This window comes from Strigops habroptila, chromosome Z, assembly GCF_004027225.2.
Source record: "Strigops habroptila isolate Jane chromosome Z, bStrHab1.2.pri, whole genome shotgun sequence".
Lineage (NCBI taxonomy): Eukaryota > Metazoa > Chordata > Aves > Psittaciformes > Psittacidae > Strigops > Strigops habroptila.
In genome coordinates, this window is record NC_044302.2 from 23,400,348 (window position 1) to 23,423,906 (window position 23,559).

A 23,559-nucleotide genomic window follows, 5' to 3' on the forward strand; every position below is an offset into this window, starting at 1 on the left:
ACATTTATTGAAGACAGTCCTATTTTGTACAACACTAAGCATATAGTGTAACTCTGGGAACCACAGCTGTGACTTAGTTAATGATCTCAATAAATCCTACTTAAGCAGAGGCAAGAAGAGAATTATGCAAATGACTATTTCTGTAGCACATGTAGTTGACAGCCAAATACATACCAAAATAAGCTTCTGCATACAAACACCAATACTTTTTTAACCCACATACATTAGAAATATGCAAGAGGGGGGAACAGCTTACAGAATTTTATTTCAAAGAATTGCAGCTGCAGAACATTTATTACAAACTTGATTTAAAGAAAACATACAGAAGGCATAATGTACAAAGAGGGGTGGTTAAAAACAAAAGACAGGTAACAGATTTTTCAAATACAGCTGTGAATGTGACAAAGAATTACTTTTCTAAACAGACCTTTCTAAAACATTATGATTCAAGCCTCAGTACAAAACTGCTGCTTTCCCAGCACATGCATCAGGCAATCACACTAGGCAGCTAGACAAAATGTCTTCCATCAGTCTCTTGTAGACCCAGGCATCCCCTTTAAGCCGTTGTCGTCGGATACCCACTACTTCAGGTTTGCTGAGCTGACACACTTCTAACTCAAACTCCATAGATACTTTGCCAAAATGTGTCCGTGTTTGACATTTCAGGGTATAACTGTACAAAACAAAGGAAACAAAATAATCATGGAAATATTTAATGTTTGTTTTGTAATACAATTTTGAATTAATAAAAGCACTTTATAAAAATTGTGCTATTGCTATTCAGACTACAGGGAAACAACCCAGAATTCAGTGAACTGAGAGCTTTGAATACTGTAGTCCAAGAACAGTATCGTTATGCCCAAGTATCAACGCGTGGCACCAATGTCCTACCCAGCCATAGGACGATCACTAGCCACAGACCCCCATTCTCGGAGTGCAGAGCTGGAAGGAGGTGACAGTCCCTCATTTTTCCTGGACAAGACCACTCTCCTCTGCAGAAACACTGCTGCTGAGAGGCTCGCTACAGCTCAGCTGGTGTGAAAGGTGAGAAAACTGAATGGGAAGTTTAAATCATGACAACGGGAGAAGGTGCGTCAGTGCAATTCAGTATCCTTCCACCTTTAGAGCTTGGAAAGGCATCTAGAATGCCTACCATTTAAATATTCAAGACCTTTAGAAAATGCATGTTAGTAAGGACATTTTTTTCATGCGTTGGGAAATTAGGAATCAGACATCAAGCTTCGGTCAGAACTAGGAATTGAGCATACTCTCAGTACCTTAGTCTAGTTAGTCAACCCTACAAATTACAATACAAATCCTACAAATTAAAACAAACCACACAATGGTGTGTGGATTCTGTGCAGCTTTTAAAATCTCCTGGATAAAAACTGATGTCTTAACTGCCAAGAATGAGGGTTAAAAGGTGTCCACATTATCTCCCAAAATTGTCTGATTTGGTCATGTGACTATACCCTAACAAACCTTTTGTATTCACAGTTTCACAAAAGAGATCAAATTCACATCAGCCTCCAAGATCTACCTCACTATTCTCAGTTCATATCTATCAAAGAACTCTATTAGAGCTCACTTAACCTTGCTTTGCAGTGGGTGGGCAAGTTTTATTGCACACATTCATATAAGTGCTCCATACACTTTGATAAAATTATTGTATTCAGGGCTGAGAAAGTAAGTTTAAATACTTTGCTTTATCAGGGATTTGTCTAAATATTTAGACAAATACAAGTCGAAGTCATCATACTTTACACTTACCCCTTCTGAACATATTCCACATGCTTCTTTGAAAGAACGGCAATTATTTCATTCAAGAGCTGGTCTGGATTCAGTAGCTGAGTGGAGGTAACATTGTAGTGTGCCTAAAAAGGGGGGGGGGGGGGGGGGGGGGAAGAAAAAGAAAAGAAAAAAAAAGGAAAGAAAAAATTTCAAGAAAAAGAAAAGTTTTCATAAAGAAAGCTTCAGAACAACTCAGTGAAAAATGCTTCAACCTCCCAATATTATTATAATGAACCCATTGTGGTAGCAACAGGAGCACTGAACAACTGCTGGACAATTAACATCAAAGCACATTCAAACTAGAAAACATTATAAAATCCAAAGCAGCAGTGATAGGCCAGGGTGGCTGACAGAAGTCTTGTACATAACCAGAGGCAGTTCCTGGAGAGGACTAATGAAGACAGCCAGGTGGCTGTGCTTACAGCACCCTGTGGCACATGCCACAGCTGTGAGATCGCCTGCAGTGTGCTCCCTCACTGAGGCTGAGTGCTCCCGATACCAAGGAACAGGCATGGCACTATGCAGCTCTTCTAGGACTGAAGCACCACAATGTTTAAAGAAAAATGGTAACTCACAACTCAAATATATCATATCTAACACTTCATATAACGCACTTGGCTGGTAAGTGACTTCTTGAACAACTTTCAGGCACCCATATGTAATTGAAGTACATGCCAACTACAATATGACAAATGCTCTATCCAGCTTCTGAAGTCTCAGAAGCAGCTGAGAGAAGACGACCATAAAATAGCTTGAGAAATGAACACAGGTTGAAGATGCAAGGTCAGTTTGAAAAAGTGGTTCTTACAGTTCTTATTCAGCCTAAATTGTGTGCAACTGCCTGTCATTAACTGCTGCAACACTGTGAAATAAAGTTCGAACTTCCCCTGTCATACTCCAGTGTCCCTAGACATGCACCAGTAATTTTGCATATACTATGGACAAAGGAAACTGGTGCAGAAGGATAAAAGCTTTTAGAGACAGAAGGTTTAGCTTTTGTTTCCATTGCCCTGGTCCCTGAATTATTTGCAAAGTCTGGACTCCTGTCCGATGAGTTGGTCGGGTTTGTAGTCCAACATATGTCCTGAACTTGTAAGACTGACACTTTGCTCTGACAAGTGCCTCTTGGAAAAGCTGCCAACTAGAATACAGTAGCTGAATTCTATTTACACAGGTTGCAAAACACAAAATGGTCCTTCTACTGACAGGCAGCTCTTACTGTACAGCAGGTGTCTCAAGAGCTGCAGCTCCAGGAGCCAGTCAGCTGAAAGTATACAGCACATTTCTATGGAACTGTTTACACCTCAGTAACAGCCCTACCTCTTTCATGTTAATCATGTTTTTCAAACACGTCACCTACAGATTCAAGTTTAAATTCCTCCTTGTGTAAGTTCTGAAGTATGTTAGTTGCTGTTGTGTGATTTGTACAGTTCTGTTCAGCACACTAGCATCACACCAATGCAGTAAGAGCAACTGCACTTTAATGTAGAATGCAGGCAAGTCACATCACAGAAGTTTTCACTTCACTTTCAGACCATTTCTAAAAGGTATTTGATGTTTTCAATCACACTTCCAGCACCATACCTTAAGTTTCCTTGGGTGATCTCTAGTGGATCGTTTCTTTTTGCTTGGCGTAAGCATTGTGATCACTTTATCTAGGCCTCTTTCAAGACTTCCAAATATTTTGGCTTTTCTCTTCTTTTGGCTGCTACCCACATGAGCTAGGTCCAGATCTAATTCCACAGAATGACACCTGTTACATGAATGGATTAATCAGTTACTTTTTGTCAGTGTTTTAGATATCGGTTACTTCAGATACATCACTAAGTTATTACCAGACTTGACAGAATAAAGAAAAACAAACCAAGTGCAGTGTACTGTGAGAATTTTTGTTTGAAAAGCAGTTGAGATCTAAACCCAGAGATGTATATAGAAACTGCAGCTCTCTGGGGAACTGGAGTAAGAAGGAACTTACATTATGAAAACAGGAATATATTCTGCAGATAATGGAGCACCACAGTCTTAAAACTTTTCTCTGCCTTCAGTGTTTTCTAGTGAATGTAGAAAAAGGTTTTAGGAAGGTTTTTACCAAGAGAATGGAAATAACAGCTTACTGTTGTAGCAATGCTTCATAGGCAGTACATGGATTAAAGTAGTCCTCTTCTAAATCAGAAGTGTACACAATAACTAGACATTTACCTTTTTTGGGGAAGAACCTCAGCTGCTGTCAATTCATCTGTGTTTGTCAGGTTTCTGGGTTTCTTAGCTGGGGTGATTGCAGTGAACTGATTCTCTGGAAGAAAGCATCCAAGCCAAAGCAGCTATGTTTTTGCATAAAGGATTTTCTTTACTTCAAAAAGGATTTCTTGTGATTAATACTTTATTTCTAAAACCATCCCTTTCTTCTAACTCAGGTCTGTATCTTTGGAACTATAAAATAAGTTTTTAATATCAGAATAACACTACTCCTACTTTACAAGTTAAAACTGCAACTGTTTTCACCAGGGCTCTACAAGTCAAGACGTAGAGTGACAAATCAGTTCACTATTAAAAATTTGGAAAGGAAGAGGACTGGAATTGCTTTGTGGCTCTGCCACTGGTCCCAGAATAAATACTCATCAATTTACTGTGTCCAGTAGTTGTATTCTTTACCAAGCCATTTTCCTTATATGAAGGGTGTAAGTTCACATAGCCACGTTTAGTAATGCACACTACATAATGGCCTAAAAAGTTCTACTACCCACACATTGACAGAGATCTGTAAAGCATGGTTTTGAATGTGCAGAAGCAAACACCAAGTGCAATAGCGAGCAAGTGAGTTTTTACAATTAAACCCAACTTCAATGTTCAAAATTTCAGCTCTCTATAGAATTGCACCTGGCCACAGACTACGTTGATCCAAGTTCCAATGGATACTTGCAATTTTCTATCTCTAAGTATTAACACTACCTGTCTTGAATTAAAGATCTTTCAATGAAACGAAAAATGAGCTTTCAATTGTTTAAACCTCAGAAATACCTTACTAAAATGAGCTGAAACAGTGTTTTTGCATTTCTCACTTCAGAAAGAATACCTACTTTTGCTTTCTAAACTCACCATGAAGCCAAACTTCATGAGTTACCACATACAATCTTAAAAAAAAAAAAAAAGGAAAAAAAAAAGCAAACTCATAAATAACTTGTCTTTTTAGTGAACCTCCTTATATCCTTTACAAAGGATGTCATTGAACAGCAGTACATCCAAGATCCCTTACAACTTGAATCAGCCTGCAAAGACTTACTGTTTCTTAAGAACATTCCTTAGCATCTAGAATAGAAGAGTCTCCTATTGTAAGGAGTCCTTGGCATTTGAAGGACAGTTAGCATTTACAGTATCAACACCAAAACTTTTATGTTGAAGGGAATGGCAATGTACATACAGGAGCCATAATTTTTCATAAGAATGGACTAGTCAGCCTGAGGACAAAAGTTTCTGGTAACTCAGAAAAGCTGACAATTTAGATAGGCTTGTTGTGTATCACATTACTGTAAGATCTACATTGTTGTTAACATTGTTACATGCATAAGTATTTTCACTGGCACACAGGACTTGTTACTGTGAAAATGCTGATACGATATCACCAGAAATGCAAGTTAGATTTCTCTTAGAAGTACCAATAAAAGCATACTTGACTAAAAGTATACCTTTATTTTCACTCAAGGTAATAACAAAGAAAAAGAGTGTTGAGGAACTTGTGTTCTCAGCCTTCATGGAAAAGTGGAACCAGATGGTATTTTAAGAACATGGAACTTGGCTCTATGTCAGAGCGTGCCAAAAGGCATGCACGTGTGACTCTCTAAGCAACAATGACTTCTGTAATTAACATACAAGTAACATGCCCTGATGTATGGTGAATATGGCAAAAAAAGTTAAGTATTCCAGAAACAAGCATTGTGTTCATATTTGAATTTACAGTAATTCCTTAGCAACGTGTATGTTCTTAAATTTTCATTAGTTAAATGCAATGTACCTTTGAAGGCAGGTGCCTGAAAAGGTATAGTTTGTAATTGTGTCTCAATCTGATGCTTTGCAAAAGGAGTCTTCTTTGATGCCACTTTCCTTGTCACTGGAGTTGACAGTGTGAATTCCGTACCATCCAGCTGAGCATCATGCCTTGAATGCTACAAGAGATGTAACAAAAAATCCCGAAGACATTCTTTGCTGTATTCAGATCACATTCAGAAAGGTAACAGACAAGGAAATTCTAAAATTGGAGTAGGTTAAAAATACCATACAGTGCTTGCCTACTGAGCAAAATAGTTAAAAACTCTTCAATACTTCTGATTAGCTCAGTAACTTGAGCTGTTTATTAATAAGTAATTTGCCATTTCTTTAGCTGCTCTTCTAAATTCTTCAGCTTGCACATCTAAGACTATTCCTTACCAACTCACCTAAACACAGCTAAGAATTTTCATTTAGTTTAATTGTATAATTCCAATTGCTTCATTGTATTTTCTTGTCCGATACAGACGGGTTGAACTTCTTCAAAGACTTGTACAACTCTAGCCTAGCTCCGAGATCGTCTGCTGTACCTTACTGTTTTCCCGTCAGTTTTAAAATCTTCATTGCCTCATTTATTCATTCCCTAAGTGCTATTTTTATGCAAATCAAATGTCAAAGCTCAAGTTCTCATCAAATGAATCATGACCTACAGCTAGAGGAAGTCACAATTTGTGTTCAGTTATGTATTTAAAACATTTCTTTACTCTGTTTGTAACTCCCCTTGGCCAGGGTCCACCAAACATTTAAATATATAGCAAGCTTTACGTACAATGAGGGTAAGATTTTTTTGATCAAGAATTATTTTTTTTTAAGGAGCTAGTATTTATTCTTCAAACACCTGCTTTGTTCTGTGAGTATTTACAACAAATTCTTCTAACGGAGACTCTTCAAACAGTGAAGCTGCATCAGAAAATTCCATGGATCCAAATGCATGTGGCATTTCACTGCAGTCTAGAGTATCTTCATATGTCACAGTGTTTTCAGACTGAAAAGAAAGATTCAGTTGAGATTCCACTGCATGATTATTAAGTAAGATTTCATCAGAAAAGTGTCATTAAAATCTAAATCTTATAATTAGAAACTTAAAAATGGTAAACAGCTAATGGAAGTTAAGTTAATGGAAGCCAAGTTTTATAATATGACTTTCATATTGTCACTGTGGATTTGTCATTTGTGTCAAAAGCAGATGTGAAATTATTCTTAAAGCACCATTACCAAGTCATCTGTCATGACCTGTGTCAAGAGAAGCAACTCACAAAAAAAAACCCCTGCCTGTGATTTCAAGACTTGGATCACAAGCTCTTTTCACTGGAAGCCAAATAATAAGCTTGAAAGTACCCAATAAAAGAATGCAGTGAAGTCTGAAAGGGGGCTGGATAAAGGTAAGTACATTACATCCAAAACATACGATTATGGAATCTGCAACAGTATTTGAACTCTTCATCTAATTGCTAGACCTGAAAAAAAGTAGTTGTTTATTAAATCACAGCATTCATAACTTCAGCCAAGATTGCTGACCTTCATGGCCCACACCACATACAGTCAGATGTGTATCACAGCCAAGAAGCTAACAGCCCCATATTGTACCTGAAATCATGTTTCATTACAACATGAATGCCTGAACAGGATTCCTTGCCTACCATGTTCCAGATGAAATTCATGTCATGGTGAATTTTTTGGAATACCCTTCTACATCAAACTGCTTGAAATAAGGCAGTATTATGTACAAGCTTGTGCCACCCAATTCAGAAACTAAGTTATAAGTTAAAGATTCCCTTTGCTTGGTTGCCTTCACATTAGACCAGCTCTAGCTAGAGAACTTTGTTAGTTGGGTACTTCAAATTCAGTTGACATTCACTGACAGAACCTACATGTAGGTAAAATAAATGTGTCCTGAGTGCTTTAGGACTATGAATTGTTGTGTTGTGTCGACATTACTTTCACAATCACATGGGAAGGCATAATGCATATGTTAAACTAGAAATCTGGCATTAGCCAGATCAGTTTACCTAGGACACCTCTAGAGATGAAGTAACTTCACATCATCAGCACTGCTGAACCTAGAGAAACTCCACCTTAAAATCATCTGAGTGTAGAAGACTAACCCACCGTGATCATGGAAATCACATTACACATATTCAGCAACAGTTATGATTTGTGATCTGTTATGCAGTGCTGGTAATCCTAAAATTGTTATCTGTGTTTCAAAGCAGTTGTACATGTGAACTGAAACTATTTACATGCCATTGAATCAACTACATAAGAAACTATCTACTCTGAGTGCCTGTCTCTATGCAGAGAACAGCACATTCAGATAGGTAGCTAACAATTTTACAGATGTCCAGTTCAAGGGAAAATGGCATATGAAGCCTGCTATTTTACTGAATGCTTTGAGTTTGTCAAACACAGATGAGTACCACCGACATCGCATATAGCTGCATATTGTATATGATATTGCAAGCAATTTAGCAACTTTAGACAAGTTCTGAAGGGCCCTATTTGCACTTTGCTACAAAACCACAGTAACAGAAATTACCATGAGATAAACCAAGTCCTTTTGGGGTTTGTGTTCTGAGCAGATGAGGAAGGAAAGGGTCTCTCCGCTTTGAACACCACCTTATGCAGTGTCCATGTCATCTCAGCACAGGCTGCCCAGGTGACATGCCAGGACATTGGACTTGATGACATTTGAAGGTCCCTTCCAACCCAAATTATTCTCTGATTCTACTGTGTTTCAGAAGACTTTCCTTACTAAACCATGCTAAACGCAGCTAGCAAGGTACAAAAATATTTAGAGACAAAAGTGAAATAGTGCAGTAAGAAGTTAGGCATCACAGAAGAAAATTTGGAATGATCACATAGGCCAGACAATGGGCAATTTTAGTCCATTTCCATGAGTAACCAAGGGGAGATTCTGTGGGGTAGTCATAATGCACCATGTCCTCCCAGTAGAATTCCAGTAATGTCAATTGACAGAAACAGCCCAGAGTGCTAAAACATTCTAATGAGGAGACTGAACTGTTTAATGACCAAGATTTCGGCTGTCTGCACACATGCTTGCTTACTGACGTTTAGGGCACCAGTCTGTTCTCCCAGGCAGAACTTTGTTAATGCAGAACATTTTAATCAGTGTTTTGTCCTGCTGAATTAAAAAACTTACCTCAAGGCCTGCCAATTGTGTTGTACTGGCATGACCTGCCAGACATTGAACTCTTAAGGAAACATGCTTGCCACGAGCCTTCTTGGATTGAAGCAAGAGATACGTTGCTGACATTTGGTCATATTTCCACTGGGGGAGGGGGAAGGAAAAAAAAAAAAAAAAGAAGGAATAAAGACTATTTTAATTTCCTCTTTGGAAACACTGTAAGTACAAAGCAAGGACAGCCTTTGAAAATTTGTGTGTTGCAAGTTTTTCTACCTGATGTGCATCCCTAATGTTTGATCACTTATGTGTAACTTTAGACTTCAGTTGATTCACATTATGTGTTTGAGATCAAGAAGGAGCCTATGGCCGTTGTTCTTCGCAACTTAGTTTGTAGTACATGAAGTGGGGTGAAAACTAATTCTAGGACCAGAATCTGTCTACTGAAGTGAATGACAAAGCTATTAATACAGTCCAATACTTCAAACAGAGTCTCCATTTTTTGGAAGCCATTGTCCCTGCCTCCATTCTTCCCCCACAATCAGCAACAACAAGAAGTTGCATGTTTTTCAGCAACGCTGTATTTGCAACATAGGTAAAATGCTGGACTGGTTTGCAGCATAGTACAATTAGTTTCAATTAGTTATAAGAGATTAGAAGTCCCCCAGTAAAGGACTATGCAAACACCACAAATCTATTTGGAAAAACTTTTCCCTGTGTAGATAGATCATTCACATTATTTCCTATAACTGAAGAAACAAGTAGCATTAACTCCACAAATCCACCTTCAGTATCACACATTATAAAAGTGTGCTCTAAATTTTAAAACTGTTTCTACAACAGTTAACATGGAAAAACTAACAGCTTCTACAAAGTGAAGAACTGTTACTGCTACCATGGCGGGGGGGGGAGAAAAAAATCAATTTCAAGGAAGAATTTTCAGATTCAAGTTAAAGCTCGAGTATGCATCATGTTTAAGTCTCTTAAGTCTCTATAGGCTGCAATGTCATTGCTAACATTTGTGCAATTCTTCTAGAAATTGTCAGTTCAACTTTTTTAATTTGTATTCAAAAGTGACTAAATATATTCACTGTTATAAAAACTCTGAATAGTAACTCAAAAAATGGATAGTCTGTCTGGGTGATGCTCTTTTTTCTTACCTCCTACTTATTGAACCATTTCAAAGCAAACAGTTAACCCAGCAGATGGCATCTGTTTTTTAAATTTCTCTCTAGTTGTGGCTGCCCCATCCCTGGCAGTGTTCCAGGCCAGGTGGGACGGGGCTTGGAGCAACCTGGTCTAGTGGAAGGTGTCCCTGCCCGTGGCAGGGGGTTGGAACTGGATGAGCTTTAAGGTCCCTTCCAACCAAAATCATTCTATGATTTGGTGATACTATTTTGGTTTTAAGAGATTTAGAATGATTTTACCATGATGGGAAATAACAGTAAGGTTCAAGAAACATCATGAGCACAATTAAAGGAGGAAAAGGGAAAAAAAACCCGCAAATTTGAAATTCAGCAATGTATTTATAAGCTACACCTACATTCTGGAGTTCTGCAGTGGGTCCTTAAATCTAGTATAAAAAATGCCATAGTTGAAAATAAATGAGCATTAGTCTGATAATACAGTAAGCCTATTTACCATATAATTGTGTTTCCTTACTGTGAATTACTGATGTGTACTTCTTACCTCTGATATTAATTTCAATATACTCTCCCTGCTCTGTTTATGAAACACAGAAAGCTCTGTTATACAGTCTTCATCAAGATGTCCCAGCTGCAAGAAAATAATAGACACTGAAGCATAAGACTTTCAAGTTGTTTCATAATCCGTATCTGACTGTGACACTGTCATGAAACCCAGTGGGTTGAGTCAATAATCTACCATGATTTTAGACCTTGTATTTTAAATAATTAGCATTAGAGCAAAATATTGTAGGGAACAGACTGAAAATGTCATACAAATTCAACACCACAGTCTAGCCCCTCCTTTGCGAGAGGTTGTGAATTCAAATAAGAAAGCCTGACAGCAGATGAAATTTTTACTAGAATGGAAGCTACACTTTCCTCTCTCCATAAGTACCCAAGCTATCAGACATGCACATCTTTTCTACAGCCAGTTAGAACTGAGATGCTCACACAGTAAAGCTGCTCTTTATCTAGAGAAACAGTGGCATCCAGTGGCCAAGGTAAAGCACTTGCTGAAAATGTGCAGGAACTTCTCAGTATTTATCACTGACAGCTGGATTATTTGGGTTTTTTGTTTGTTTGGGTTTTTCTCCACATACTGCCTTAGTCTCTCACATGGTAAAACCAGTGATAGAGAGAAAGGACAAACATGCTATTCAAACTAGCAATTTTCAGTGAGGACTAGATACAAAATAAACCATAACCATATCTAACATGCTCTTCAGAACATTTGCATTTTGCACCTTAAAGTATTGACCAAGCAGCTTGGAAAGTCAGATGGTCATTAGTACATGGAAATACTTCACATTTTGCTGAGAAGTCAGTTATTCTGCAAATTAAGCACCAGCTTAAGACAAAGGAATAACAATTTTGACAGCAAGAAGAATCAGAAAGGAACTATGGCCATCTCAGAAGTTCATCTTCAAAGAAATGTCTTCACACCTCCATAATCTAAGGAAAGCAGTAAGCCAGTAAAGATTAAATACTTTAGTATTCATCTAACAAGTGTACTTACTGGGTATTTACTTTGCCACTGAACAGAATCAGAATAACCTTGCATGAGCCAAGGGTGACTTAACAGATGTTTAACTGTAATCCGCTTCTTTGGGTCCACCTAGTGGGCAATAAAAAAATCAAGCTGATACATGGAGAACAACTTCAGAAACAATGTCGTCTACATGGAATTTTAGGGTGGTTAGAAGCTCAATTGGAGCTTCATAGCTGCTTCATAGCTCCACCAAATGGCAGGACAAATACATGAGCTGTGAAAAGTTGTTATCGTAACCTGTAGTTACAATGAATGTTCCAGGAACGCTTAGCATTGGTAGATTGCTTAGATGTAGCCCAAATGCATCTTCAGTATGTCTGGCTTCCTAACTACAACAGCTCTTATTTACACAGCACAGTTAAGAACAACTAAATGCAGGCTGCTTGAAGACTTGGTTCAACGTTGCATAGTTGTTTCGATACCAAACCATTCTTCTCAGAATTTTCAGTAGAAGACAATATTAATATTTTCCTCAAAAAATTGTGAGAATTAAACATCTTGTTTAAAACTGAGTATTTTTTAAGTATTTCATCAATGTAATGTTTTGACCTATGCAGTAATACTCTATAGGCTTACTGAACAGAAGCAGTATCTTTACCTGCAGCATTTGGTTAAGTAGTAGCATACTGCTAGGAGAGAGCCACTTTGGAACACTGTATTTTCCTCTCTGCAGAAAAGAAGACAGTTTAGAATGAACCTTGAACAGCTAGCTCAAAAGGAACTGCTAAATTACCTGGATGATAGTGACATCTGTATTCGGTCAAAAAAGGAAGAACAGCAGGCACATGCAAATGTAGCTTTATGAATGACTTGAATAAATGTAACGGTGGTCCTAAAACCCCACAGCATCAGTACAGAAAATCCGATGTTTGAATTACTGGCTGCAGTTTTCACCCACTCAGCTTGTGTGACATTTCCATTTCAGTCCACTTTTGCAGCTAACCTACTCCTTATATATCGCATTGTTTCATCAGATCAACTTGATATTGAAGTGTCAGCAGTGCAAATATGTTGGAGCTTGAATGACTGATACTAGCACTTTGAAATGTGAATATTCATTGAAGTCATTACTTTTCAGACATTAAAAACCAAACCATACTCATCATTTAGCTATTCTTTTTTTTAACAGGTTACATCTCATGCTAGAGTTTCGATAACTACTCATACTGCAGAGAAAAAGGTTACAGATCTAGCAGGTAAGTTTCTCTCAAATTATTTAATGGGGGGGGGTAGTTCTTGATTAGAAGAAAATTGACAATGGTTTTCAGATTCAAGGCACAACAACAGTAGCTAAAAAACAAACCAAATACACCAAGGATAATTTACTTCTCAATGAAAATGGAGAAAAGAATAGAAATCAGTAAACAAGCCACTGTTTATTATAATCATAATATGTCATGGCAGTTTTCTTTCTACAAATACATGCCTCAGTAATAAACCGGCTGGTATTATACACAACATACATTTCTAAGCAGAGTATGTGTTGCTTTGACATCACAGGTGAAAGAATTTAAGGTACATCTTTACAGACAGTAAAGCTATTTATATAATAAATACAAATATATAAATATATTTATAAATGAACTATTTATAAATAGTTTGTAGGCTGTTTCACAATGCAGCTTTACTCTGAAACTAAGTCAAGTGAAGTTACACATGCAATCTGCATTTTGTTTTTAATATATTGCTACAGAACATCAGACATGGAAAAACAAAAGTAGCATCTACTGGACTGAGGGCAATGCTAAAAGATAAATAGCTTGCAAAAGCTACCAGATGCATAAGATCACACTAGAAATAAGGTTTTTTAAATAGATGTCACATGCTTGATTTTTCATTCACAAAGTAAAGGCATTTATTCAAGTATTCCCAAATGAAGAGATGTGGAACATTTCAGGGAAAGAAACATTGTAAGTAAATCATACAATCCTAATTAGCTTCAAGCAGCAGATTATTACATTGGCTTGAAACAACAGTTCTGAGTTGACACTGCGATAGATTTTAGTATCTGTAATGTGTGGCATTATATTCCACTATAGTGTTTAAGTATGATTAGAGGGCTGGGGCAGCTCTGCCCTGGAGACAGGCTGAGAGAGCTGGGCTGGTTCAGCCTGCAGAAGAGAAGGCTCTGGGAGACCTTAGAGCAGCTCCCAGTGCCTAAAGAGCCAACAAGCAAGCTGGACAAGGGCTTTTGAAAAAGGCAGGTAGGGATAGAACCAGGAGGAATGGCTGTAAATTGACAGAGGAAAGATTTAGATTAGTTATTAGGAAAAATTCTTCCCCGTGAGGGTGCTGAGGCCCTGGCACAGGTTGCCCAGAGAAGCTGTGGCTGCCCCATCCCTGACAGTGTTCAAGGCCAGCTTGGACGGGGCTTGGAACAACCTGGTCTAGTGGAAGGTGTCCCTGCCCGTGGCAGGGGGTTGGACCTAGCTGGTCTTTAAGGTCCCTTCCAACACAAACCAGTCTGAGATTCTGTGATCCTCATTTCCAGCAATTTTCAGTTTGCAGTCACATAAAATTAAAACAAATTCAGAGCAGAAATAGCAAGCCTATATCTTAACACACGTGTGACATTATTGGTTTTCAACTGCACCGAGACTAAGTTTTAGAACTTGGTCATCTCAGTTCAACTAAAAAAGTTTCACTGGCCAACTTCCTGTCAGTCCAAACAACCCAGCTCCTAGATCCTGTGCATGTTAGACAAGTGTAGTATGCAGAAATCATCTGTGATGGTCTTAAGATCTCCATTCCACATCTAAGCTCTCTGTTCCTGCTTTAATTATTGACAAAAGAATGAATACCTTTACCAGTATTATTATTTACCAGATTATATTTAGCAGATATATTATTTACTAGATTGTGCACTTTGGTGTAACAACCAGATTTTGTCATGCTACAGAAGTATGATTATAGATGGACAAGTTCTCAATGTATACTAACCTTATGGGCATACAACACAATTCACACCACAAGCAGATAAGGTAGCTCAAGTCTGGCAACCAAGGTGATTCCCCTTAACAGTGACTTTACTGAGAAACCGCAAGTGTTGCTAACATTATCTGGGCAACACTAAGACATACGGTTTAGTTTCAGGTAGTCCTGTGAGAAGGGAATTGGAATCAATGATCCTCATGGGTCCCTTCCAACTCAAGATATTTTTTGATCATGCAAGTAGGAAACTTGTATCATTTTAGTGGTGACTTACCTAAATATCATCATCTTTACATAATCTCTTTGGCTCAGCTAGCCACGGTCTTTTTTTTTTTTTTTTTTTTTTTTTTTAAAGTCCTTTGAAACAACTTAAACTGAAGCTTCCTACAGATCTTCTGTCCAGGTATCCAAGCCCACTCTCCAATTCCAGACTAACAAGTCACACCATGTGATGAACTAATCCTGCATTTTATAGAGCTCCAATTGCTACACACCCCAGAAACATTCCCTGTGTAGACCAGCAATCAGTTGCCTCCTACCAGAGTAGTACTTGAACACTCTTGACGAGGTTTTTTTGGGGTTTGCGTTTTGGTTTTGTGGGCTTTTTTTTTTTTTGTTTGTTTGTTTTTCAGACACAGGACACTCTGGGCAAGAGAAGGAGAAAGAGGCAGGGGAAGCCAAAATCATAACCAACATTGTTACTCCTCACCCCACTCACTTACTGGAAGCCTTATCAACACAAATTTTATGGCAGCTTAACAGTGCCTGGTAGAGGTGCACATATGATATGGAACAGCAGCTGCTTAGCTGCATCAAGAGGAGCTTACAGGGAAACAGAACCAATTACTGAATTATATTACTTACTATTTATTCTTTTTTTTTTTTTCCTGCTGATTATGGTGTGTTACATTTCCCCCTCACTTTGGAGGGGGAAAGCATAACAGCAGATGCAGAATCCCACTTTTCCAAGACATGAGAATAGCTGACATCTAAAAATATTATTTTGGGTGAATCAAATGACATATTTGCAATTCTATCCAATGCAATACAGGAGAAGCCAGATAAAGGCTCACATAAAAAAATGCCACCCACCAGCAAGAAAATGTTTCTCCAGAAACTCAATTTCCTATCATTTTATAGTACCAAGAATACTGCAGATGCCCATAAGTAGACGATAGAATCGAACCCACAAAATACTGATAGGAAAAGTAACAAAGTGTAACAAAAATCACTAGATATGCATTTTTGCCCTAGGCACAGCTCAATAGGTCCTGCCATCAGAAAAGCAAAGGCCTCTTATAATGCCTAGAAATGACTGGTTTTAGTGTATTCTAGCACCATCAGTACCTACCATTATCTTCCTGTAGACAGCCATGACATTGTCATCATCAAAAGGGAGATAGCCACACAGCAGAGCATACAGCAGTACTCCCATACTCCAAATATCTGCCTAAAAAACAAAATGAGTGTACATTCATGAACCTGATCTATCTAAAATGACTTAGAGACAGGTAATAATCGTCCCTCTTTAGTAAAGTCCACATAGAACTCATGAAAACCAGGCTCCTTAATTCTGGACAGAACATTTCAAGTGAAAGCATGCAACCCAAATTCCATTTTCCATTCACTCAAGCTAGAGCAATAGTAAAACCAATATCCTCTTCTTAGGTCACCAATTGCTGCATTACCTTCAATTTTCAAGGATTTTGCTGCCAAAAATGAAATCAAACTTATCACAAGGAATTTCGTATGGTAACATTTCTGATTACAGCTGTCAGCAATGTTACAACGAACTTTAAGGCCATACTGCTTCTCTGAATGAGCATGACAAGGACCTCATACCGCAATGCCTATTTAGACCATAAACAAAAAGGAGGCTTGAAAAGCACTAGACTTCATGGAAAACAAAATAAAAAAAGAAAGCAGGAGCTAGAAGCCAAGTACAGTTGTGCAAAGATACAAAAAATGAAAGAAAGACTGCCTCTATTCAACAGCACAGCCATTTAGGAAGTTTGAGGGAGATTGCAATTACAGTATTTTGGATGGATTGACAAAGGCAAGCAGCAGGTCCTAATGTTCTAGACACGGAATTAAAGCTGGATAAACTCCACCTTTTTTCTTCTCTCAAATTTTGCTACATTGTGCAGTACAAATAGAGCAAGGTTTCATGCACAAATTTCCAGCTAAAGACAGGCCTGGTAACGCATACAAGACACCTAAACTGCATAAAAAAATTGCAACAGGAGTTGGATAATTAACAGAACAAATTGCTGGTTGAAAGGATGTGCAGTATAAGGAAAGAGTTTAAGTTACTGTTTTGTAGGGCACTAAAATATGGAGCAACAAATGGAGATAGTGAAGGGTTAGTCAGAGACAAGCTAGCCAGCTACGTGATCTGTGGTGAAGAGCACTATGTGCTATTCCAAGCTGTGACCGCTGAGGTTAGTCACACAGCTTCTGAGAACTACTGAGGCTTTCCAGTGGTATTCAAGAGAGAAACCAAGTGAGCATATTTGAACCTCACCACGTTTAAATACATGGTGGGAGAAGGGGGGAACAACTTATCCAGAACTGTGCTATGTACCTCTGATCCAATATATGCTTTGCCCTGGATCAGCTCTGGTGCTGCATAAGCTGGGCTTCCACAACATGTGTTCAGATGGTAATCAAGGCCACCCTAGAATAACATAGAAAACCGATCACACAGAAGCTTCGGCTTTAACAAGGGTTAAGTCTTCTAGCAACAATATTAGAGGCCTGAGGCTGTGCATCTACATTCACATTGTATTTTGATTTTGTGTGGTTTATGGCTTCACTAGGCCAAAATGGTCTAAGAGCATGAATATCTATAAACATTCAGATCCCAAGCTGCTCAATCACCTATTACCCTAGCAGTTTTTTCTGCAGCTCCTTCTCTCATAAGAATACTTCCCTTTGTGATTGCAAAGAGAAGAGAGACGAAACCTGGGAAAAAGTGACCCAAGAGCTACTGGGCATGAGGCTAGCTGGTTATTTATACCAATATTTAATGCAGTAACTTCATGAAGAACCACTAAAAATACTTATTATTTTTCCTGGGCTTTGTCCTTGTCCTGTCACTTGTTACTTGAGAGAAGACACTGACACCCACCTCCTGGCTCCATCCTCCTTTCAGATAGTTGTAGAGAGTGATAAGGTTGCCCCGAGCCTTCTCTTCTCCAGACTAAACCCCCAGTTCCCTCAACTGCTCCTCATAAGACTTGTTCTCCAGACCAGCTTTGTTTCCCTTCTCTGGACCCACTCCAGCATCTCAGTATCTCTTTTGTAGTGAGGGCCGAGAACTGAACACAGGATACAAAGGAAACAATCACTGCCCTGGCCCTGCTGGCCACACTATTTGTGATACAGGCCAGTATGCCAGTGGCCTTCTTGGCTGCCTGAGCACAAGCTGGCTCATGTTCAGCAGCTGTCAATCAGCATCCCCAGGTCCTTTTCCAACAAAATAAGATTACATTATACCACCAAGATGATGGTTTAATAGTCGTGATTGCCTGCAGGATGTTCTAATCCGAGTCAAATAAAACCATCTGAGGACAAGCAACTGTATTTGGATATACATTCTTCCCATTAAATTGTTTCTTAACAGGACCCAACTCACATGTTATGCTGACAAATAGAAAGGGCTCTTAGAAACCAATTTTAAACTCAGAAAACAATTCAGTACAAGCATATGGAAGCAGAGGATTTGTAAATGTAACTAGAATTAACTATTTGATTTGATCCACAACCTACATATGTATACAAATCTTTCGCAAAAAAGTTGGACGACAACTAGGTAGGCAGCTGGAATTTAGGGTCTTTGGGCAAGTCTCCGCATTGCACTCTGAAGTCAAACATGCATTTTTACATGCGTGCAGTAGCTGATTTAGCTCTACTCTGTGAAAGCAAATGATGCTTGTACCTTCGGCTTTGCACAAAGTCCAAAGTCTATCAGCTTCAAATTATGTTCCTCGTCAATCAGCAGATTTTCCTGGTGAAAGACAAAGTAGTAATGAATGCTTCTATAATCCAATAATGAAGAAATCACATTTTCTTTCACCTTATTTCTTCTTCTCATTAGCAGCTAGAATTTCACAGAATGGTTCAGGTTGGAAAGGACCTTAAGATCAACCAGTTCCAACCCTGCTACCATGGGCAGGGGCACCTCCCACTACACCAGGTTGGCTCTCCTGTTTTTCGAATTTATCTAAAGCTCTCCTCTGGAGATTGTGATTAGTTGCTAATGAATATATCCCATGTTCCAGATGAGCAATACTAGTTTGTATCTGCTGAGAAGGGCCTGGGAGCAGGGAGAGCATTGACAGTCAACAAGATGAACATCGGGCAGCAGTCTGCTCTGGCAGAAGAGCAGCCAGCAATATCACAAACTGTATTAAAAGGAGCACAGCTAGTAGATTTAGGCAGGTTACTCTAGTCCTCTGCTCTGCATAGCTAGAATAGTGCATTGCTTCTGCCCGCCAGCACAGGAAAGACATGAAACTGAATAAAGAATGGTGGATGGCCACCAGCCTGCTCAGGGGGCTGAAGCACTTGCTCAACGAGAGGAGGCTGAAGGAAAGACATTCGTTCAGCCTGCAGAGGAGAAAGCTTCAGTGTAGACCTCGCAGCTGCCTTTTACTACCTACAAGGAGGGCATGATGACAGAGCTAGTTTCTTCACAGCAGTGCATGGTAGGATAATGACAGACAAGAGGCATCAGCAGACATTCAGACTGGAAATAAGGTAAAGCCTTTCTCCTCATAAGGATAGCGAAGAGATGAACAGGCTGCCCGGAGAGTTTGCGCTGTCTCATGCCAGGAAGATGGGACTGGACAAAGCCCCAAGAAGCTGGGTCTGATGCTGCTTTGAGCATAAGGTTCAAGCAGAAGCCTCTAGAAATCAGTTTCCCACCCAAGATACCACATGATCCCGTGAGTTGGCTATCTCTCCAGCTACAAGCCACCTCCCACAAAAAGGTACATACAATGCTTTGGAGACAAAGTTTTCACAAGGTCTCAAGGAAAATGCTTGTGCACTAAGACTTGGCTTTACTCAGAGCTAGTGTCTCTAAAAATGCAACTGTCAAACCCCTTGAAGGGGAAATGGACTCAGGCCTTCCACTCCTTGAACCAGTGCTTCAACTCTGCAATGACAGCAAAGCCACAGGATGGGTCCAGCATCACGCCCTACACCTTGTGTCTACCCACTACTTGTTTCAACTATTGGTCTCTCTTTTGCCCTTGAGCATGAAAACAGAACACTTTGCACAACACAGTGGCGCTACAAAGACTCTCTCCAGCTACAAGTTGGAAAAAAGGAGAAAACAAAACAGCCAAAGCAACATTCCAAGTCAGATCTATGTCTCTGCTTCACTCCCAGCTGAAGCATGTTGTTCTGCCTCTCTTTGAGAGGAAGCTCCTTCCTCAGACATAACCACATCCAGCCTAGCTGAGGCACGTAGTAGTGAGCAGAAATAATGCTCTTTCAGAAGAAAGACCTCTAAGCACAGGAGAATGGTGAAGGCCTAACTGACTCCAACTCCTAACGGAGAAATTAAAGTTGGTGTTCACTAAGACTTCTATGAATCTGACGACTGTTCAGGCTTACTGGTTTGAGATCCCGGTGGGCATATCCCTGACTGTGAACATACGCAATTGCTGAAACAATCTGCCGAAAAAACACACGAGCTTCCTCTTCTGAAAGGTGGTCCTTAGAAATGATGTAGTCAAACAGCTCTCCTCCAGGACAGTACTGCATGAAGACAGGAAAAAGACAGCACCTTTAGAATACAGTAATGAAACCTAAACAAGCCCGAGAGCCCTAGGCAGCACAATAGGACACTCTTCAATTCCCTCTGCTTCATCACAGCAGCAGCCACCAAGTACCCCCGGTCAGTGCTAGGGCAAACCAAACAAGCTGACTCCTGCCTGATGTGTCGCAATGGGTACAGCACACTAATGTCACAGGCAATACAAATTGCCCAGGAGCCAACAACCATGCAGGAGTTCTGGGGACCCACATGCCCTACTGACGCTATTTTAAAAGAACTGAAGTACCAGGTAGTTATCAGTTATATTTAATTATTGATTAATAATAACTAAAGTCATCCCTATAAACAGTGAAGAGTGGCTTTTACAAGAAGATACAACATAGTGCATATTACCAGCTTCATTTCTAAACTGAAGCACCTTCAATATGCTCACCACTGAGGTAATTTCTTAAGAGTTGTTTCATTTGAGCTCTGTTGTCATCTACCATGACAGCAATACCCAGGAACCTTCGCTGCAATAGAAGCACCATTTCTTACCTCCAAGACCATGAATATCTTCTTGGATGTCTCTATCACATGATACAACTGGCAAATATGCTGGTGACTTAAGTTCTTCATGGCATCAATTTCTGTTTTAACACGAGGCAAGTCATCCTATGAGACCACAACAGCAAATTGTGAACTTGCCAACTACTTTGACAGATGGTAGGTACATCCCAGCAAGCACTGCGTGACACAAAGTTTCACAGCATGGATATGACAGCATGTAAGTCAAATTCAGGCCAGCACCAGCTCTGCTGTTACTCCCCTACAGTTCTGGCACATCAATCAGCATAACCCAGACGAGTAGATGTAAAATATCTAGTAGTCTCATCAGCATTCTCTTTCAATTACTGTAAGAACCTTTAACTTCCTTAGTTTTACAGCCAGAGAACCTTGCCCCCTCCATAGGGCGGCACAAGATCTGTGGTCTTCTGTCACAATTCTTTCAAGTCTATAGCATCCCAGCAATAGCCAACAGAACAAGCAGGTGGCAATTCAACACGTCGCTGTGTTCTTGGGAACTCCACCAGAACAGCATATCATGGAATCATTTAGGTTGGAAAAGACCTTTAAGCTCATCGTGTCCAGCCACTAACCTAGCACTGCCAAAGCCACCACTAAACCCTGTCCTTAAGTGCCACATCTCCATGTCTTTTAAATATCTCCAGGGATGGTGATTCCACCAGTTCCCTGGACAGTCCATTCCAATGCTTGACAATCCTTTTGGGGAAGAAATTTTTCCTAACATCCAATCTAAACCTCCCCTGGTGCAGCTTGAGGCCGCTTCCAAGATGCTGTGAACTTTTAAGTATCTTTTGGCTTACCCCTAGAGCAAGTTTGTCCATGATTTTTATTGCAACTTTTTCACCAGTGAGAAGATGGCGTCCAAGTTTTACCTTTGCAAACCCACCTAAAATTCCAAAAAGAGACAAGTTCAAAGCTCAGTGTGATGACATGCGTTCTTGCCTATAATCTCGCAGTTACACTGGAGTATGTAGTAGGCACAGCGTGCAGTGTCTTCACTCGAGGAAGAAGGGAATCACTACTACACCTTGCGAGCCCATTTTCAGATTTCTGCCCCCCAAAACACACCCTTGAAACATGACCTATAGATTCTGCAGTAACAGCTGATCTACATTCAGGTAAATACTGAAGCAGTTAGACTGATCACACGCATCTGTTTGTATTCACAGACTGAGCCTACCTGTTCCAATTGTTTCGTGTAACTCATAGTACTTGAGAACCTCCTCACGGTCACCGACAGCCATTCTGAGGCACGGGGACCTTGCAATCCTCCTCAGCACCTGCAAGCACGAAACACGGACAGCGGTCATGCTTTTCCACTCGGAGCGTACTCACACACAGAAAGCACATCCGCTGTAGCTCCAGTGGCGCGGGGCGCGACCAGCTCTCAGTGCTGCCTACACGCCTAGCAATAGCCCCTCTGGGCAACGCAGTCTGAGGGCCGCGGGCTAAGGGCACAAAAGACCGTCATCTTCCAGGGACTGCTCACCAACACCTAGCTGCGAGCGGCGCGAACGTTCCCGACAGAGCCGCGCCCGCCCGGGCTGCCCCGCGAGACGCGCCAAGCGCGCCCCCGGCCACCCCGGAGCCCTACCGCCAGGGAACGGCGAGAGCCCACCGGCGATAACCGGCGGCCGCAGGGGCACAACACTCACCGCCCGGGCAGCCGGCCCCAGCGCCGCCGTTACCGTTCAAATCTCCTGCCGCACCGCCCACTTCCGGCCACGACGGCCGAGGGGCCAATCACCGCGCAGAGCCTCGCCGGAACAGGTGGGGCCGGGAGAGCAGAGCGGGCGCCGCCGCGGCGGCAGTATCTATCCTGCCACCTGGCGGCCGGCGGGACGGCCTCCTCCTCGGGCACGCCCGGTCCTCACAGAGGCGGGAAATAGCGCGCGCCGCCGCCGGAAGCCATGCCGCTTCCTACGGCCGGCGTGCGAGCAGCGGCCGCCCTGGCGCCACGCACGAGATGGCTGCTGCGCCTGGCGCCCCAGTGCGGGTGCTCGCGTCAGCATATAGAGGCTCGCGGAACATCTTATCTCTGTAAATTGTGTCTGCTTTGCAATCTTCCCAAAGTCTTTCCCAAATAAAGAGAAAGATTTACATTTCTGAGGATAAGGTTCAGTTTTCTCCCCAGTGAAAAAAAGGGAATAACTACATTTTGGGAAGAGAGAATGGGGCCACTCCTTTTGGGCAAGACAAAATGTGCTTTCCTGACCTGGAGACACCTCTTCTATATGAGGTGTCATCTTCTATTCAGCATCCAACAGTTAACAGCTCCTCATGAACAGGAGTGTCCTGATGAACACAGCTGCCTGTTACGAAAACTGTTGATTAATTTCCTGCGTGTATTTTCAGTCATTATTTAGTAAATTAAGTTCAGTCATTATTTAGTAAATAACATGACTGTTGCTGATAAAAACATTGAATGGGAGATGTGAGGGTAGCTTGTTACTGGTGTTGACTGAAACGAGGCAGGGTGCACTTATTTCAACTGACAGTGTCCCTTTTCCTCATGTATCCAAGAGTCGGGCCACTGAGGAACATGGGAACCACAGAGAGGTGG

The 23,559-nt window shown here is 40.6% G+C and overlaps 1 protein-coding gene across 8 annotated transcripts; it reads right to left on the reverse strand.

Annotated features, from left to right (window-relative positions):
- Positions 1-246: 246 nt before the first annotated feature.
- MELK (maternal embryonic leucine zipper kinase) lies at positions 247-22,724 on the reverse strand. Of its 8 annotated transcripts, none has more exons than XM_030470044.1 (18): positions 22,652-22,724; positions 22,177-22,276; positions 21,797-21,882; positions 20,967-21,083; positions 20,267-20,410; positions 18,582-18,650; positions 17,226-17,318; positions 15,993-16,091; positions 12,309-12,377; positions 11,678-11,776; positions 10,664-10,750; positions 8,993-9,121; positions 6,671-6,817; positions 5,801-5,951; positions 3,991-4,084; positions 3,376-3,544; positions 1,771-1,874; positions 247-673 (listed from the first exon to the last, which is right to left on the reverse strand). In XM_030470044.1, exons 2-18 carry the CDS (start codon positions 22,238-22,240, stop codon positions 496-498), a joined length of 1,899 nt encoding a protein of 632 aa, XP_030325904.1. In that variant the 5' UTR covers positions 22,241-22,276; positions 22,652-22,724; the 3' UTR covers positions 247-495. The 8 variants fall into 8 exon arrangements, with proteins under 8 accessions (XP_030325904.1, XP_030325899.1, XP_030325898.1 ...); XM_030470039.2 differs by lacking the exon at positions 22,652-22,724 and adding an exon at positions 21,972-22,078 and having other exon boundaries at positions 21,797-21,883; positions 22,177-22,488; XM_030470038.2 differs by lacking the exon at positions 22,652-22,724 and adding an exon at positions 21,972-22,099 and having other exon boundaries at positions 21,797-21,883; positions 22,177-22,488.
- Positions 22,725-23,559: the final 835 nt, after the last annotated feature.

Bases quoted from the DNA above. Each gene is read 5' to 3' on its own strand.
- MELK (XM_030470038.2), bottom strand. From the start codon at position 22,306: ATGACCGCTGTCCGTGTTTCGTGCTTGCAGGTGCTGAGGAGGATTGCA. The intron at 22,100-22,176 runs GTAGGCTCAGTC...AATGTAGATCAG, and splicing joins ACACGAAACAATTGGAACAG to CTGTTACTGCAGAATCTATA. The intron at 17,319-18,581 runs GTACAAGCATCA...ATGTTATTCTAG, and splicing joins GACTTTGTGCAAAGCCGAAG to GGTGGCCTTGATTACCATCT.